Raw genomic sequence first — 18,912 nt, 5'->3', positions numbered from 1 at the left:
TCGGTTAAATATTCATCAATTCAAGTCAATTAAAATTCGGAGGAGAGCAAGAGTAAATAAGTAATTATAAAATTTCGTACTTTCAGCTCTTTTAGTTAGTTCATTAGCTTGTATAGTTATAGCACTTTCAGACAAGGCAATTAAGAAGTAAATTGAGTCAGCTTTCAAACACACAAACAAAATAAGTTGTTGAGAACAATTTTAAAAAAAGTTTTCATATTGTTTGCCAAATATACCGAGTAAATAAATGAAAGAGACTATACTTTTGCTCTTGCATTCGTTTATTGTCAATACATTGTACTAATTGTACAATAAAGAAATTATTATATTGTAAAATTGTGTAAAATTAATTGAATTTATTGAATTTCTGTTATATAGCGTTTTTAGACAGACAAATTAATTAATCAATTAAATTTTTTATTGAGAAACCCTTTTTTGCCTTTTATACTGCCGGCTACTTGATAACCGATCAGTTGTTTTTCATTTTTGTTTTTGCTTTTCATAAGAAGTTGATACGTTTCACATGCTGCTAAATATTTTTTAGCAGCGACATCTACCGTAGCTTTTTTATCAAAAAATTCAGCCAATCGCAGACAAAGAAAGTACAGTATAAACTCGGTAACCGCAACCCTCGATACACGCAACTCCTCGATTCATGCAACACTATAAAACATAGCATTGTAACCTTTATAAGTGCAACTACTCAAAAATATTGTCCTCAATAACTGCAACTTTACATATAAATATGTTTTGCTTCAGTTCTTTTTTTGTCGGTTTCTTCTTATGGCATTTTTTTGTTATGTATTCATTGGGGGATGGGGTCATATGTAGAAGTTCACGCAAGTGAGGAAAGTTTCTGATTGCCATTCACTTGGGAGTGGCCAGGAACGATTCTTTTGCATATGACTCAAGCAGCTCACGACTTCCGGTTTTAGACCAAGTATCCCCTGGGTAGCTAACAGACATCCGTTTGGAGGCGAGCTAAAGTGAGAAGGCGAAGCCCGCTTGTGCGGTTGTGCGTAGGGCTTGGGACCCACCACATAAAAACGAATAACCAGTGAATAAGAAACACAGGCCTCGGATGAGAAACCCCCCTTTTGATGACGACCACGGCAAACGTATAAAGGACTATGATTTGAGGGCATGCACCTGGAATGTCCGGACTCTTAATTGGGAAGGTGCCTCTGCCCAGCTGGTTGATGTCCTCATACAACTAAAGGCTGACATCACCGCCGTCCAAGAAGTGCGATGGACGGGACAAGGACGGAAGAAGGTGGGTCCTTGTGACATCTACTACAGCGGCCATATAAAGGAGCGCAAATTCGGTGTTGGATTTGTGGTGGGAGAGAGACTACGTCGCCGAGTCCTGGCATTCACCCCGGTGGATGAACGTCTTGCCACAATCCGCATCAAAGCGAGGTTCTTCAACATATCGCTGATTTGCGCCCACGCCCCAACGGAAGAGAAGGACGATGCGACCAAAGATGCTTTCTATGAGCGCCTAGAACGCACCTATGAGCGCTACCCCCGCCACGATGTCAAAATCGTGCTTGGCGATTTTAACGCCAGGGTGGGTAAAGAAGGTGTCTTTGGCACAACAGTCGGAAAATTCAGCCTCCATGACGAAACATCGCCAAACGGCCTGAGGCTGATCGACTTCGCTGGGGCCCGAAATATGGTTGTCTGTAGTACCAGATTCCAGCATAAAAAAATTCATCAAGCAACATGGCTGTCCCCTGATCGAAACACGCGCAATCAAATCGATCACGTTGTGATAGACGGAAGACATGTCTCCAGTGTTTTAGACGTGCGTACGCTCCGAGGACCAAACATTGACTCGGACCATTATCTAGTAGCAGCAAAGATACGCACTCGCCTCTGTGCAGCAAAGAACGCCCGTCAACAAACACAAGGAAGGTTCGACGTCGAAAAGCTGCAATCACAACCGACAGCCGAACGATTTTCTACTCGACTTGCACTCCTGCTCTCGGAGAGCACTCATCAGCATCTCGATATAAGGGAGCTGTGGAACGGCATCTCAAACTCATTGCATACCGCTGCAGCCGAAACAATTGGTCTCCGGCAACGCCAAAAAACCAGTTGGTACGATGAGAATTGTCGTTCCGCAGTGGAGAGAAAACAGACTGCCTACCTCGCAACGTTGCGATCGACCACAACACGTTCGGGGTGGGATAGATATCGAGAACTGAAGAGGGAAGCGAGACGCATTTGCAGACGTAAAAAGAAAGAGGCCGAAATGCGTGAGTATGAAAAGCTTGAAAAGCTGGCCGACATGGGTAATGCTCGAAAATTTTATGAAAAGATGAGGCGATTAACAGAAGGTTTCAAGACCGGAGCATTATCATGTAGGGACCGAGAAGGTAATCTGGTAACGGATGTCCAGAGCACACTGGGATTATGGAGGGAACACTTCTCCGACCTGCTCAATGGCAGTGAAAGTACAACACCAGGAGATGGCGAACCCGATTCCCCAATCGATGACGATGGAATAGATGTTCCATTACCCGACCATGAAGAAATTCGAATAGCAATTACCCGCTTGAAGAACAACAAAGCGGCGGGGGCCGATGGATTACCGGCCGAGCTATTCAAATACGGCGGCGAAGAACTGATAAGGTGCATGCATCAGCTTCTTTGTAGAATATGGTCGGAAGAAAGCATGCCTGACGATTGGAATCTTAGTGTGCTCTGCCCAATCCATAAGAAGGGAGACCCCACAATCTGCGCCAACTACCGTGGTATAAGTCTCCTCAATATCGCATATAAGGTTTTGTCGAGCGTATTGTGTGAAAGACTAAAGCCCACCGTCAACGAACTGATTGGACCTTATCAGTGTGGCTTTAGACCTGGAAAATCTACAATGGACCAGATATTCACCATGCGCCAAATCTTGGAAAAGACCCGAGAGAGAAGAATCGATACCCACCATCTTTTTATCGATTTTAAAGCTGCCTTCGATAGCACGAAAAGGAGCTGCCTTTGCCAACACCAAAAGCTCCGTCAGGATCGGGAAGGACCTCTCCGAGCCGTTCGATACCAAACGAGGCTTCAGACAGGGTGACTCACTATCGTGCGACTTCTTCAATCTATTGCTGGAAAAAATAATACGAGCTGCAGAACTAAATAGAGAGGGTACAATCTTCTACAAGAGTGTACAGCTCCTGGCGTATGCCGATGATATTGATATCATCGGAAGCAACAACCGCGCCGTTTGTTCTGCGTTTTCCAGACTAGATAAAGAAGCGAAGCGTATGGGTCTGGTGGTGAATGAGGACAAGACGAAATATCTCCTGTCATCAAACAAACAGTCAGCGCACTCGCGTCTTGGCTCCCACGTCACTGTTGACAGTCATAACTTTGAAGTTGTAGATAATTTCGTTTATCTGGGAACCAGCATTAACAACACCAACAATGTCAGCCTTGAAATCCAACGCAGAATCACTCTTGCCAACAGGTGCTACTTTGGACTGAGTAGGCAATTGAAAAGTAAAGTCCTCTCTCGACGAACCAAAATCAAACTCTATAAGTCGCTCATTATTCCCGTCCTGATGTATGGCGCTGAAGCGTGGACGATGACAACATCCGATGAGACGACTCTTGGGGTTTTCGAGAGAAAGGTTTTGCGCAAGATTTATGGTCCTCTAAACATTGGCAACGGCGAATACCGCAGACGATGGAACGATGAGCTGTACGATTTATACGACGACATTGACATAGTTCAGCGAATAAAAAGACAGCGGCTACGCTGGCTAGGTCATGTTGTACGGATGGATGAAAACACTCCAGCTCTGAAAGTATTCGATGCAGTACCCGCTGGAGGAAGCCGCGGAAGAGGACGACCTCCACTCCGGTGGAAAGACCAAGTGCAAAGTGACCTGGCTTCACTTGGTGTTTCCAGTTGGCGCCAAAAAGCAAAAAGGAGGAATGAGTGGCGCGCTCTGGTGGATTCGGCTATAATCGCTTAAAGCGGTTCCTACGCCAAATATATATATATATATATTCACAAACTGATCGTTATTTTACCGTTGCTCTGTCGACTTTACTGTTTTTGTGTGTGTGTGTTAAGAGCAATTGTCAACAAATGACTTTCATTATCAGTTTGTTTTGCAACGCGCCAGTATTGTTTTATGTGTAAAAGTCATGGTGGTCACAAAAAAATTAATAAAACTAACAATTAAAAAAAAACTGAAATTTTGGATAAACTAGAAAGTGGTGTATCGACAAAAGCTCTTTGTATTGATTATAAAGGTCACAAGTCGACAATAACGCGAATAAAGAAGAAAAAAACGGCAAACCCTAAAATCTTATGAATACCCAAGAATGGAAAAGGCTCTCTACAAGTGGTTTTTGAAACAAAGGAGTGAAAATGTGCCTATATCCGTCGGTATCGTCAAAAGCTCGCAAGCTCCATGAGAAAATAAAAGACAGGATGTTTTCATGCAAGTAATGGCGATATGGCCTCCGCCACATGAAAATTTGTGGAGAGAAGCTTTCCGCTTTCCAATAAGACAGCGTCCGTCGACCAATTTGTAATACGTTTTAGAATTAAAATCAAGGAGCTTGATCTTTCTGCAGAACAAATTTATAATGCCGACGAGTCCGGATTTTTTTCAGGCAGATACCAGATAAAACGTTGGTGAGCTTCAAGGAATCATCTGCTCCTGGTCGGAAAGTTAGTAAGGAAAGAATAACATTTCTCGCAAGTTAATCTCTTTATTATTGGAAAAGCAAAAACCCTAGAGCATTGAAAAATTTTCAAAAAATGCCCGTTGTCAATCGGTCTTGGATAACTCCCCGTGTCATCCTAAAGACAATGAGATGAAAAGTGATGATGAAATGATAACCGTTATGTGTCCGTTATGTGTCCACCTAACTGTACCGCGATTCTCCAAACAATGGACCAAAACGTTATTAACTTAATAAAAGTCTAATATAAAAAAGTCTTTTGGAGCATTTAATAGGGAATAAAACCCGATATGTTTAAAAAATAAAATTTTTAATAAAAAAATAAGCTTTCTATATCATAAAACGATTTTCATTTGTCATATTTCTTGTTATATATTTTTCCTCGCTGGGTGCAACAAACTCAATAAGTACAACTACATAGATTTCTATTAGTTGCGATTAACGAGTTCGTACTGTATATTTGATACATGATTTTCAAGTCGATTAAATCGATCTTAATAAGCGTTTTAATCGAGCAGAGGCCGGTTAATTGATCAATTAGCTTGTGTCTGAAAACGCTAATAGCCTTTTCACAAAAATGTATAACATCTGATCGTTAATCGAGTAGCCTGCTGTGCGAAAGGCAATAACGTGTTTCTCAATTATGATCTTAATGTATTAAATTAATTTATGAGTGCGAAAATGCTATTCGAGAGTACTTGCATACATTATTAATTTGTTCGAATGAACTTTTACATTAAATTATTGTGAATAATTGTGCAATTAGTGAGCTACTTAAAAGTAGAATTGAGTAAAATAAGAGGTTAAATTGCTAAATTTATTTTAAGCTGCGGTTAAATATATCGTTAGTCCACTTAAATGGAAATTTTGAAGCTGCATCAATTTATTGTAAATTTGCTTAAATTAATTGAATAATTAATAAGTTGTTCTATAGTACAATTTAATTAAATTAAATGAATTTACTGAATTCATGTTCTTGTGTATATTATTAATCCATTTGACACAAAATTTTACATTAATTTCCTGTCAATTAAACGTTAATTGGGCAATCAATAAATATATCTTTCGTATAATTGACTAAATTAATTCTTAAATTACTAAATTTCACTAAATCTGTGGTTGGATAAGTTATTAATTCACTTTGATGGAACTTTTGCTTAAATTTTTTGTCGATTAAGTCAGTTAAATAGTCAATTAAGCACTAACTATAGTTAATTACTTAATTATGGAACTGAATCGTGAAACTGAGAAGAAAAATACTAATTTTTTTGTTAAACTATGTTTAAATACATTATTTTGCAGCATAGGTCAAATAATGGAGTGAGTTGGAGTGGGACTTGGTTCAAAACGACAATGACCGGTCAGTGAAAAAAGCTGAGCCAAATTAAGTTTTTTGCCTTCTCCTTCAATTTTTAACGATTAAAAAGTTGCTTAGCTCTCTTTCTTACATTCCCTTATATGCTTCCTTCACTCTGACCTAGATCTGCCCTTGCAAAATACAAAGTTAATGAAATATACTGTTAATTCGATATTTATAGGGTAAAGATTGTAGGAAAAACTTTTAGAAAACACATATTTCAAAATTTTTGTTGATATATGTACACTAGTTTATTTTTGTGGTGCACTTTTTTATGGTAGAAATAACTGTAATCGTAACAGAGTTTTCTATATTTTATAGAACCTGTGATTTGAATATTTTGTTCATATTTTTGGGTATTGAAATTTTTGTCCGAAGAGTTGATGAATCAAATTCATGATATGGATAATTATAAACTATTTTTGCATCTGGGCATCACTAGATACTTTGAATCGGGAATATATCATGCCATTAAAACTCTAAAACTAAATTGGAACACTGTGCATATGATTGCCGGGCTAACTGACTGACTGACTGACTCGTTGTTACACTGGCTACACACTCACACACACACCACACTCAGTATTTGCTGCTCGTATGTGTCGGAATGATGCATTTGTATACTCATGTGCGCATGACCAAGCGTATGCAAGTGTGTTTGTGTGGGTTTTCACACAAGTTTCAGCTGTTGTAGCTGCTTTCGGGCGATGTTATCTAGCTGCGCTGTGCTGCGCGCTTATCAGCGTTTTATCAGTTTTTCATACCCTCCTTTTTGTTTCTGCCATGCTATGCCACATTTGAGTGCAACTTTACTCAGCTCGTAACTGAAATCAAACAACACAACAACAACAAAACCAAAAACAAATCAAATAAAGCATACTGCAAATAAATGAGTAAACTACGGCAAACCAATGGGAGTAAGCGTCGGCTGAAAGCGTGTGTGTGCGCGCGCGAGCGTATCAGTGAACAGGCATACAGGCAAGTGGAGCAAGCGGATGGACGACAAGCGGTGGTGGGCGGGATTCAATGCTGATTACTTGGCCGCCACACGAACACCGAACTGATAGCAGTAATATTACGCTAAACAAGCGCAACGCTTACGGAGCAGCGCTTACAAAGGAATTGCAGAGCAAACACCGCAAGCTAACAAGCATGCTTGCCAGCTGGCCAGCAAACAAACAAGCAAAGTAAGCGGCGAACAGAATAAGTTAGCAACACGAACGCGCGGTTTCTGTGTGGCAAAAGCGAAGGCGGAGCGCCTTTGATAAGCAGGAAGTTTATGGATAACGGGGTTGCTGACTACAGCAAACAACAATGAAGTGCAGGAGAAATTATACTCTCTCTCTGCAGCCATAATTTCACTTTACACAAAGCGCTCAAACGCCATATCCTGCGCCGCGGCTGAGTTTCCTCCGTTGCTGCAGCGAGATTTCAACCCTTTTGGGAGCTGGCCAACAGCGCGCCCCATTTAGCTATCAGCTGTGCTGTGCTGTAAGATAACAACAAATACGAACAACGCTCACTCAAACACTTGCCGTCACTCAGCGCAACAAAGAGCGCGTTCGGTGCGCTCATTTCCGCCGCTCCGCAAACGACTGCCGCCGCGCTGTGTGTGTGCGCGCGCTCGAGCATGATTTCATTGTGGCCGTTTCAGTTGGGCATAGAACGTGAAACGAGCAACATAACGTGCTGCAGTCGGCGCCAAAATATTTCAATACGATACGTCGTGAATCGTGATTTTTTTTCGCAAATCGCGCGTTTGGTTTTCGTGGTTTGTGAAGCGCCTTCCAATTGTGCGTTAGTGTTGGTGTTAACTTGGCCTAAATCGCAAAGTGTTGTGGCTCGAAAAGCGCGCGTAAAATTCAACATTTTCGTAAAATGCGCTAATTAAATCTCGAGCAGATAAACAGACGAAATGCAAGCAAATGGCGTACAACAACAAGTGTATGTTGATGCGAATGCTGTGATAAAAACAAGTGAATAACACACGTACGCGTTGGTTTACAGTACATACATATCTGTATATGTCTAAGCCAAGTTTGTTTCATTGCGAAGCAGCTGAGCAAAGCAGAAACGCTCAAAAACAAGTGAAGTGACGAAAAATCAAAACAAATAAATTCGATCAAAATTTAAGTGAATTCAAATAGACGCTAAATATTCACATTTTGATGCTTTAAGTGCGAAAATAAGTGCAGAAATTGTTTTTTGAAATTTTTCATCAGCAATATTTTGCTTATTGCCACTGAACGGCAGCGCATGTGAAAGTGTTAAGCGTGAGTTACAGTATTTCCTATCGCCAAGTGCATTTCAACGGCATTACTCAACTTTTGGAGTGAATAAAAAATCCCAATCCAACAAAAAACGAAAAACAAAAAATAAAATAAACGCCATTCCGTCACTCCGCAATCCACAAGCCGTGCGTGCATTGTTTTCATACAAATACACATATACATTCATACAAACTTTGATATCGGTGTTGAGTTATAAAATATGCAGCGATAAAAATCGTCAACATTCAACATTGTTGCTTTGCTGCTGTTGTCGTGTATTTATTTGTTGTTGTTTTTTTTGTTGTGCTTCTCGTATATTTACTTGTGATAAAATCTGCGTGTTTCCTTTTCCACTGTATTGGTGTTGCTGTTGTGCATGTGACTGACTGCTGTTACTCACACACACATAGTAACCGTATTAACCAGCATTTTGTTGGGGGTGCACGCCCCACTCGCTTCTCTCACCAAGTGTTCATTATCGTGCGTTTTGTTATCTCACGCTAGTGTTAGTGAGCGTCATATAAGTGTAGTGAAGTGAAGAGAGAGAGTGAGTGAGTGAGTAAGTGAGTGAGCTGTTATAAAGGGCGCCTTTTGAGCATGTAGTCACACAGCTGGTGCACAGTGTTGGTTAACGGATTGTAGAAATAATTATGTTTGGTGAGTAGAGATTTTATTTTTAATTTACAAAAAGCCGTTATTTGATGTAATTCGTGTAAATTCAAAATTTTGTGTTTCACATAAGTTTTTTACAAAAATCTTTGACACCTTTTGAAAAGTTTAAAATCTGGATTTTGGAAAAATTACCAAACATTAGGGTTATATAGTTAACCGATCTGAACAATTTCTTCGGAGATTATATTATTACCTTAAGCAGTAATCCATGTCAAATTTCGTGAAGATACCACGTCAAATGCGATCTGATTTTTCGGAGATTAAATTATTTCTATGAGCAATAACTCACACCAAATTTCGTGAAGATATATAGTAAAATGCAGAAGTTTTCCATACGAGCCCTTGATTCCGATCGTTCAGTTTGTATGACAGCTATATGATATAGTGGTCCGATATCGGCAGTTCCGACAAATGAGCAGCTTCTTGAAGAGAAAATAACATCTGCAAAATTTCAAAACGATATCTTAAAAACTAAGGACTAGTTCGTATATGTACAGGCAGACAGACGGACATGGCTAAATCGACTCAGTTCAACATACTGATCATTTATATATATACTTTATAGGGCCTCCGGCACTTCCTTCTGGGTGTTACAAACTTCGTGACAAACTTAGTATACCCTGTTCAGGGTATAAAAAATGTCGTATGCCCCACAATTTCTTTCTACTCGTTGAAGCAATGAATATAGCAATGTTGATAGAAAACATAATTGAGTTGAAGATACATATGTATAAACTATTTATCCAAACAAGGGGCGTTGATACTTTTATTCAGTTCATTGTCACATTGAAGCATGAGAAGCGGATGCCGAAAGTATAAAAAATATGGGCGGAAATAAAATTGGTACGTTAAGATTTTTGGTTTCTTATTAAATGTTTGCATTAGTGATATGAACTTCAAATTGCTTAAATTCTTAGAAGTGTATATTCGGAAAAAAATTACACTCAAAAATGTTTGAATTCTCAATTTATATGTGAGACTTTTTGCTCTAACACGACAATTGTCATACTATTACCTTTCAATAACTATACTCGGTCTGCATATACATAAACCCAGTTGGATCCACCCCATTCTGTTGTTATTAAAGCACATACTATAATTTTTATTTAGATCTAACCTTTTGAAAGAACTTCAATGTGCCCTAAATATCGAAAATTACTTTCTTTCTTTAAAGCTGTTCTGTATTGTTTCGGGATACCCATGATCCTAACCATTAAATGACTTCAAAACTTTCGTTACAGCTCGGAGAGGCTTTTCGCGTATCTTACTGATACTTGAGGCGGAAATTCGCTCCGACATTTAAGTAATATTCATGAAAAAGTTACACTTTTGAGGACAAATGACATTTATATCGGATATTTATTGATATTTTTATTAAATAATATCAGCTCTTAATCAGGGCAAAGTTGTAGTTGTCATTATTAGGTATCTTAGTTAGTATACGTAAAAGATCAGTAGATTATTGACAAGTCTGAAAGCTGTTATCTCAATAGAGGATGTATTGGACACATAAAAATCCCGTTCGAAGGTATATTTTTAAATTATTAAAATTATTTATTTAATGTTTGCACAAATATATTTTATTTCTTTCGGTTTGAGCGAAGTTTGTGGGTGTGATTCTTTAATTCCATAACTGCTATTTTTTCAAACTTACTTAGAAGAAGATTTTTATTCACAACTAAAATTAGTATTGTGATACGTCAAAAAATGAAAGTGGATTTGTGAAATTTTCCGCCATTACATCGCAGTATGCCAAATAACTTCAACTTAATCTGTTTTAAATACGCCGCTATCTCAATTTTTATGTTAAAGATAAGTTTTCTTAAGTTTTCGGCAAACTTAATTATAAATCCGTAGAAAAATACATTGATAGTCGTCCACAGTCGACTAGACTTAAAGATATATATAAAAAGTTTAATACAAATGTGTAAAGAAATATATATGTATTGAACTTTGCCAGCTCGGATCATCATAATCCACAAAAAGCTTCGAGTTAGGAAGTTACGGAAGGTAATTTGTATGAAATATTACTTCTATTGCCAACTCAAGAGTTCGAGGTTTGAAACTTCAATTGCAGCTAAATATAAACATAGCTCCCTAATTAAAACAGCTAAATAATATAATTATTTATTACTCGTAACAGTATTAAGATATATAGATATATCTAAATATATAGTAATAATAATTAGTACATATATTCTCTTATACAAACTATCTCTGTTTGAATATAACGGACCATTCCCTAATAATCGAAGAACGATCTCAAGCTCCACTGGGTGAAAGTTTATCACACCAACACACATATGTATAATATATGTAAATATCATATACTACATGCATACAGTGCTCGTACCAAATCATAAGCAATTCAAATTACTGCTAAATAACTGCCAAATCGACTGACTAACATCTGCACGAATACTTAATACGTATGTATGTAACTGACGGTATTCACGCCTGACAGTGTTGGACTTCCTGCCTACCGTCTGCCACCACAATTGCCAAACGCTGACTTAACAAATAAACCAGCCGACCATACCATAGCAGCGAGCGAGCAAATAAACGATCAGCCGGCTAAGCAGCCGCTTGATAGCCAGCCAAACAGGCAGCAAGGCAGCTAGCTAGTCAGTCAGCCGCAGACCCACCGAACTGCCTACATACGAGTATTCCTGCAACGCTCTGCAGGGGAATATTGACTGCAAACGCTGTTGTTGTTGTTGTTGCTGCCGCTGCTACTCCAACTCGGATTGTTATCAGTTTACTATCTGTTGGATACATTCATTTATAAAAACACACACACACAAACATCCATGTATATAACGGCGAAGAACACGTGCAACACACCAACACTCACACACACACAGAGGGAGCTTTATGCGTGCGTGTGTGTGTGTTTTGTAGCGTTTAGCGCATATGTGTGGGTATGCGCATACGGTATCTACGATCTAGAAATGAAGAAGGAGGAAACAAAAACAAAAACAAACACGAAACAACGAATTCTGCGGATTGTTGTTATTATTGTTATTATAATTCCTTGAAGTGAATATCAGCAAAATTTAATCACATTCTCAACACAAAATACAAAATACAAAAACACCAACAAAACACAAAAAAGCCACACTTTACTAAAGCCAAAATCGAGCGCAAAAGACGCGGGCTAAAGAAGTTGTGGAAAAATGGCGGGGCCAGCGGCGAGCAATGAATAGCGAAATTGTCGAAATATACAAAAACAAGCATATATACATATGGATATGAGCGCTCGTATAGCGTAAATCCAACCATTGGTATTTACACACACTCACACACACACGAGGCAGCGAAACAATCATTTATACAATCAGCAAGTTAACTACAAACAATAATGGAGTACAATGCGATACGAGAGTTGGAAAAAATATACATTGTTTCACTTGAAACAATTATTATTCCCTTAAGATATCAACAATAACCACAACAAAAACAACCAACCAACCATTATGACATACATACATACATACATATGTATATTAAGCATATGCATATAAGCACATAAGTGCTATCTAAGTACATACTCGTATGTGAGCGCGCATATTCTCGGTAGCGATTGTAATGTAAATTTGTTAAGAGGGCGAACTAAAGTCTTTGATATGCGAAACACCACCAACAACAACAACTACGTGCAACCACCGGCTGCTTGCAGTGCACTGAGCCATCGCTTTCGTTGTACGGTTGTAGTCAGTGGCTTGTGCTTTGGATTAACTCTAATCTAAATAGCAAACAGTTGGTGTCGGTGGGCGGTTGTGCAGCTGCTGTCCGACTCTTCTGTGGAAAATGATGTGTTATCATGGCATTTTTAATTTTAGTGTGTATTTCTCTGAGCTGAGTTATGATTCCATCTCGTTGCGATACCCACCTCACTGCTGTATTTAATCAATTAAATGCTATATATTTAAATACCGCAGCATTTTTCCAAGTAATCGAGCTTTGTGGTTTTCATAAGAATATTTTTTTTGCTAACGCATGAGTGGATTTGAAGTTGTGAGTGGGGAAAACCGCTTGATAAATATACATTTGTGATTCATGTTATTTTATAATACTTCGTAGATCCTTTTGTATAAGTATGTCTTAGAAAAAAAAATTCAGTTGAACTTCCCTGACTCGAATCACCGTAATCCGCAAAAAATCTTCGAGTTTGACTTCTATTCCCAATTCCAGAGTTATGGAGAACTTCGAGTTATGGAAGTTCAACTGTATTAGCGAACTTACGGAAAAATTGTCCTGGCGATCACAGATAATATCGAAAATGTTCATCCACCACAAAAGGTTAGGTTATGTTAGGCTAAAAGGGGATGGTATCGCGATGGATCCCATATGGACAGCTAAACGCGCCGGACTATTGTGATGCCAAGACTCATAAGTAAGAAGACCTTTGAGCATCTGCGAAATGCTTTGAGCCGATCACAAATTTGATGAACTTCTTACGAGATCATCCGCTCTGCAGTTGCCAGCTATCCGGGTGAGACCCGACACCCAACCAAATATGACAATGAAATAGCTTGACGCTATCGATAATGGCTCTACACGTTCTTTAACGAGATAAGGACCATAATTGTCGCTTTACTAACAGGGTGAATACTAACCTCTCTGAAGGAGTATAGCCCTCGGAACAGTTTTTATATCGCTACCTTAATTGCATAAACCTCAGCTTGAAGTACACTAACCACAAAAGTTTTCTATATACTTTTTAACTTCATAACAAACTACATTTAGTTGCGGTTCCAAGTTCATATGCTCTACCAATTCACTTTATACCATTATTATAACTAATTGATTCAATTAAGTTTTATAGTAAGTAATCAAATGCAATTTGTATACGAACATTAACTAATATTTATCATCAACAATTGTTTTCACTCATCAATTAATTTTCGTTTAATGAATATCGTTTTTTAGTACATATATTTTTAATATAATAACAGATGCACTTAACTTAAAAGCTTACAAAACTAAGTTTATTTCTAATTGAGTAATAATTACGAAATTAAAGTTAAGATCTAAACGATTAATTTGGGATACGAGTATATTAAATGTTGTATAGATAGTAGAAAGTTCAATTTGTAGAACATCTTACAACAATTTTCTCAAAGTGACATTTTATCTATACGCTGAGGCAATTCAATTATAAATTATAAATCTGTGTCTCTAAAAGAAGTATACATTTAACTCCATATCAACATTTTTGTGCAATACAGTGTAAACCGATCATTATTAAGAACACCTCTAATCTTTGGGTTTCTCTAATATCTTCTAATAACATTTAATAATCTCTTATTGAGTCAATTAGAGCTTAAATTTCTGATATTAGCGAATCATCAAAAGCAGATTGAAACATACCATGTACTGTAAACTGTTTTTTTTTTTACTTAAGGACATCTAAGTCTGATATTTATGATATTGAGGAATTATAAGAATACTCGATATATTGCTTCAGGTTTTCTTCCCTTACTCACTAAATTAGTTTCGGATACTACTCAAAAAATCATCAAATTACAATTACATTACAATTAACTATTTCTAAAAACATATTTATATTTTGTAAGTATATTTATATTATCAGTTCCACTCAGTAGTCACAAGTCACATGTTATTATATTCTCTGTACCATTAGTAAATAAGTTACGAGTTAATGTTGGTCCATATTAAGATATCATTCAATAGCACGTAATATCTCTCGACATTATATGAAGTTATACCATATTGAATTATATGAAAGATTCTCTGCATTAGATAAGATAAACCCTTTATTGTTTAAATTACATGTATTCAATTCAATGTTTATACTAGCGCTCTTGGTATTCGACTAATCGACTAACCGAATTAACCGTATAGGGCATTATTCGAATAATAATATTCGGTTTGCACTATTCGGATAGTCGTCAGTCATCGACTATTCGTTCAAGTTCATTAATTTTCTTCTTTTTATTAAAAAAAGCGAAACATTAAAACTAATAAAAAACTTGCTTCAAAATACACAAAAAAAACAACAATCATTTCACGGGAACCATTAAGTAATGACAAAATAGTTCTTAACCATTTCAACTAGGCGAATGTATTAAATCAGTATTTTTCATAAAACGTCTTTGTTGATTGCAAGCAGCTTCTACGTGGTGTCATAATGTTTCCAGCAATGGAGAACGTCCTCTCTGATTCTGATAAAGAGGCTGGAATGCGGAAACTTTAAAAATTCAAAGGCTGTTTGGATTTCAAACAATTTTCATTTATTCGAATAGTTATACTGTCACTATTCGAATAGCCGAAGTAGAACGACTATTATTTCATATTATTATCATTCATAGGTTAATATTACAAACTTTTTACAAACCGGATATTCGAATAATCGGTTTTCAGGTTAATCGAATAATTTTAAGAGCCCTAGTTTATAATATTATAAATTTTGTTACATATATCTTTGTGTACATAGCCAAATAAAATTTATTGTACAATTATACAGTATGCCGTGACTAATTATTGTAACAGAGTTTCACAGATTTCAACCATTTCGGTTCATTTCAGCAATTTTACTATATTTTGTATCAGTATCATGCCGTGGTACAGTATATAGAAATGTCAAAATCGAGGAATTGTCCAAGACCAGTTGCCTACAGTACTTTGCAGGTAATGTTTGGTTAGGTTATATGGCTGTTCCCACCTTGTATACCCTCTTTTAAGAATCGACAAAGCGCCTACATCTTACTACAAATCTGTAGAGACATTTTACTTCCATATCCGCAAATTCGAGAGGATGTTCAAAAAAGCGATATCCATAATACCACATCATCCTCCTTCTGTTAAAATTTTTAGTCAGACCGCGTGCATCCTCATGAGACAATGCCCAGTTGGAATCCCTATAACTGAAGAAAGATTTACTGAGTGCGAAGAGTTCCTAAGACCTCTTGCTATTCATCTTGTTCCAGAAGATCTTGCGACAGCGCAAGACAGTGCTAGTAACTAACTGTCCAGAGCAAGACAGTGCTAGTAGCTATCCAGAGCTTGCTCAGTTCAGCCGTGTTCATCTGTCCAATAGAGCTAATCATGGTGATCCTACTTGTACTGACGTACTTAACTTAGCAAGCTCATCTGACTTGCATTTTCCTGGATTCTGCTGTAGCCAGTTTCCCAAAGTAGTCTAATCAAGAAGAAGCTCGATGAAGTAGCTGATACTAAGGACAGGCATTATTTTACCAGCGAGCGCACAGTCAACGTGTTCAAGGTGTAATATATCCGCTGCTACCCTTATAACAGCCACTTCCCCTGGAAAGACGCTACAATACTCCAGAAAGCTGAAGCTCGAGTTATGGAGTATGAATGCATTGAATATATATGTAATCTCAAACTAATTTCTAATCACATATTTTATTTAAATTAATTAGGCTGGTAATTTATTTCTAAATTTACTTAATCAAATGATAAACATCTTTCTTATTTAAATCGATTAAGTAGTTTGAGTTACAACTTTCACATTAATCTCGATTTTAACATTTCCATTGCAGGTGATTGTTCTGAAACAACAGACGAGATGACAGCCGATAGCAGAGGTGAGTAGTCAGCCAACAAGTTGCTTCATATATATAAACTACATATATACATATATTTATATTTTTAAAATAAAATGCTGCTTCTTTCAATGCATTAATGGATATTTATACAGAGTTATATACAAATCAATGTTTGCTTCCAAATATACATAAACAAATTGACATACATAAATAGCATTAAATAAGAAACGGAGAGTTTCAATAATGGTCACATAAAAATTTTAATGTGCATTATATTCAATCTTAGACAACATGCATACAAAAAAATATTTATGGTCAACTGTGAAAGTTGCCATCAAAACACGCTATAAAGTTACTAAATTAAATCTCACACCCGTCGGGCAAACAAAAAACAGCGAACAAAAGCGTAGTCAAAGAGTTTGGGTATAATATTGACCTAAGCGCGCGTTGGCAGAGTTAAGGGGTTGTTGGATAAAGCGAAATTAATCGGAATCTTTATGACCCAACGCCACTTTGGCAGCAGAGTACTATGTCTACACATAAAAATCAATCAATATAAGCGAGTGTTCAAAAAAGGTTTAAAATGAAAAGCCAATATAGAAAGAATGGCAGGAGCGCCGATAAGAACGCATGCATTAATGCACATACTCTCATCCCCACTTTAAAGTAATAATAGATTTATATGCATGGCTGGGGCGTGATCTGTGCTGCTGGTGGCCAGCGCTTGGCTGCAAAGTCGCGTGCTAAGCAACAGATAACATTTTATACACTGATTTGTATGTGCTATGCGCATGTTTGTGGCATGGGAGTACGAGTAAAAACCCAAAGTTTATCACCAACTGCAGCAACGCAGCGGCAACAGCAGCAACAGTGACAACGCCACTGGCCACCAGCGACCGCATATCCTTTGGCCACCAGCAGCCGCCAACCCTGCAATGCGTCAGCGCTTTATGAGCATTATTTTGCCAATAAAAATTTAATCTTCTTCGATTATAAAGCCGTCGCCGAACTCTCTCCACTCCACTCTATTCCACTCGCCGTTGCCCGGCTATCGGTCACCCCTTTCGGACGCAACGTACTTTGGCGGTATGCACATTCGCCGCCATTTGAAGTTGTTGCTTTTTTTGTACTATTTTAATGCCAAGCTTTATCTGTCATAAAAACACACCAACCAGGCGGCCAATTGCTGCGTTTGGGTTAATCAAAAATGTGTCAGGGTGGCAGTCAGTTGCGAGCGTGTGAGTTTGCTAATGGTAACACCGTTGTTGTTGCTGTTGTTGTTTGGCAAATTCACACACGCAACCCCTTTTAGTCGAGTATCATTGCTCTAACCACCCTAAATCCCTTTGACTTTTTGTCACTCGGAAATTGACTATGATATACTTGACAGAGCACACACACACATCCGTTCCGTTCCCCTGTCGAGTAGTCCGCAAGTCGCTGGAGCGTGTGAATGCGTGTAACCCTATATTTTTGACACAATGCGCCTTCGTGCATCTTTCGTATGTAAAGTGGATTATCATGGCGGTTTTGTTGTGGCACAAGTGTTGCCCGCGTGTATCCTTGTGGGAGTGTGTATGTGTGGGTGGGTCATCAACGGTGTCAAATCAAATAATATAATGCGCAATCAAAATCACCATCAACCGTTAAACTGAAAATTGCTACCCAAATTGCTATTGGCTGCGCTGACTTCTGGCATAGCGGCGTTGATGGTGGTGTTGGTGGTGGGAGAGTTTCTCACATCGGTCACTTAAAATTTTAATGCTGTGCTGTGGCTCTAAGCCGCAATTAGATAAGTGCATTAAAATTAATAAATTGCGATTAGCAAAACGTAATCGGATTAAAATATATTCTTGTGATTTTCTATTCCGTTTAGAGGCCACACTTTTTCCTGCTACTCTCTTTTGTGATTTTCAAAAGATTGGATCACTCTTTTTATAATTTATATAGAATAATAGCATTACGAATAGTTTTCAATTAGATTATTAAACATTTGTTGAGCGATTATAAAATTAAACGATGATTTTAGGTTATACGAACAACACTCTCGACCAATCAGCAATATTCAGACTTCAATTAATTAGACTTTCTTTCTTTGTATGTATAGCTTGGTCCGAAAGATTAGTCATGCTATTATACTCAATTACTAATAACAAGAAAGGAAAGACTAAGTTCGGATGTAACGGAACACTTTAGGCTCTCGTAATTTTTCTTGTTTAATTATATTAAGATAACACACAGTTCGAACTGTATATTCGGCCTGAAGTCCACTACAATAACGAAAATCATCATATATAGTATATGAGGGCTGAATTAATTCTTGAACCAATTTCACTCATTTTCATCACCAAGCTACATTATATGCAAGATT

General features: G+C 37.7%; 1 protein-coding gene across 4 annotated transcripts in view; it reads left to right on the top strand.

The window, feature by feature from the left end:
* LOC105214748 (zinc finger protein ush) overlaps positions 1-18,912 on the top strand; it is a 185,630-nt gene that overhangs the window by 135,359 nt on the left and 31,359 nt on the right. For 3 of the 4 annotated variants that reach the window (XM_054226350.1, XM_054226352.1, XM_029041974.2), the window contains one exon: positions 16,536-16,580. In XM_054226350.1, the coding sequence (XP_054082325.1) occupies positions 16,536-16,580 (45 nt within the window). Of the gene's footprint in view, positions 1-6,544; positions 8,992-16,535; positions 16,581-18,912 lie in introns of those variants that run through there. The other variant, XM_054226351.1, reaches the window with a different exon arrangement.

This window comes from Zeugodacus cucurbitae, chromosome 3, assembly GCF_028554725.1.
Source record: "Zeugodacus cucurbitae isolate PBARC_wt_2022May chromosome 3, idZeuCucr1.2, whole genome shotgun sequence".
Classification (NCBI taxonomy): domain Eukaryota; kingdom Metazoa; phylum Arthropoda; class Insecta; order Diptera; family Tephritidae; genus Zeugodacus; species Zeugodacus cucurbitae.
The sequence above is the reverse complement of the archived record's forward strand: the minus strand, read 5'-3'. Positions and strand labels throughout refer to the sequence as shown.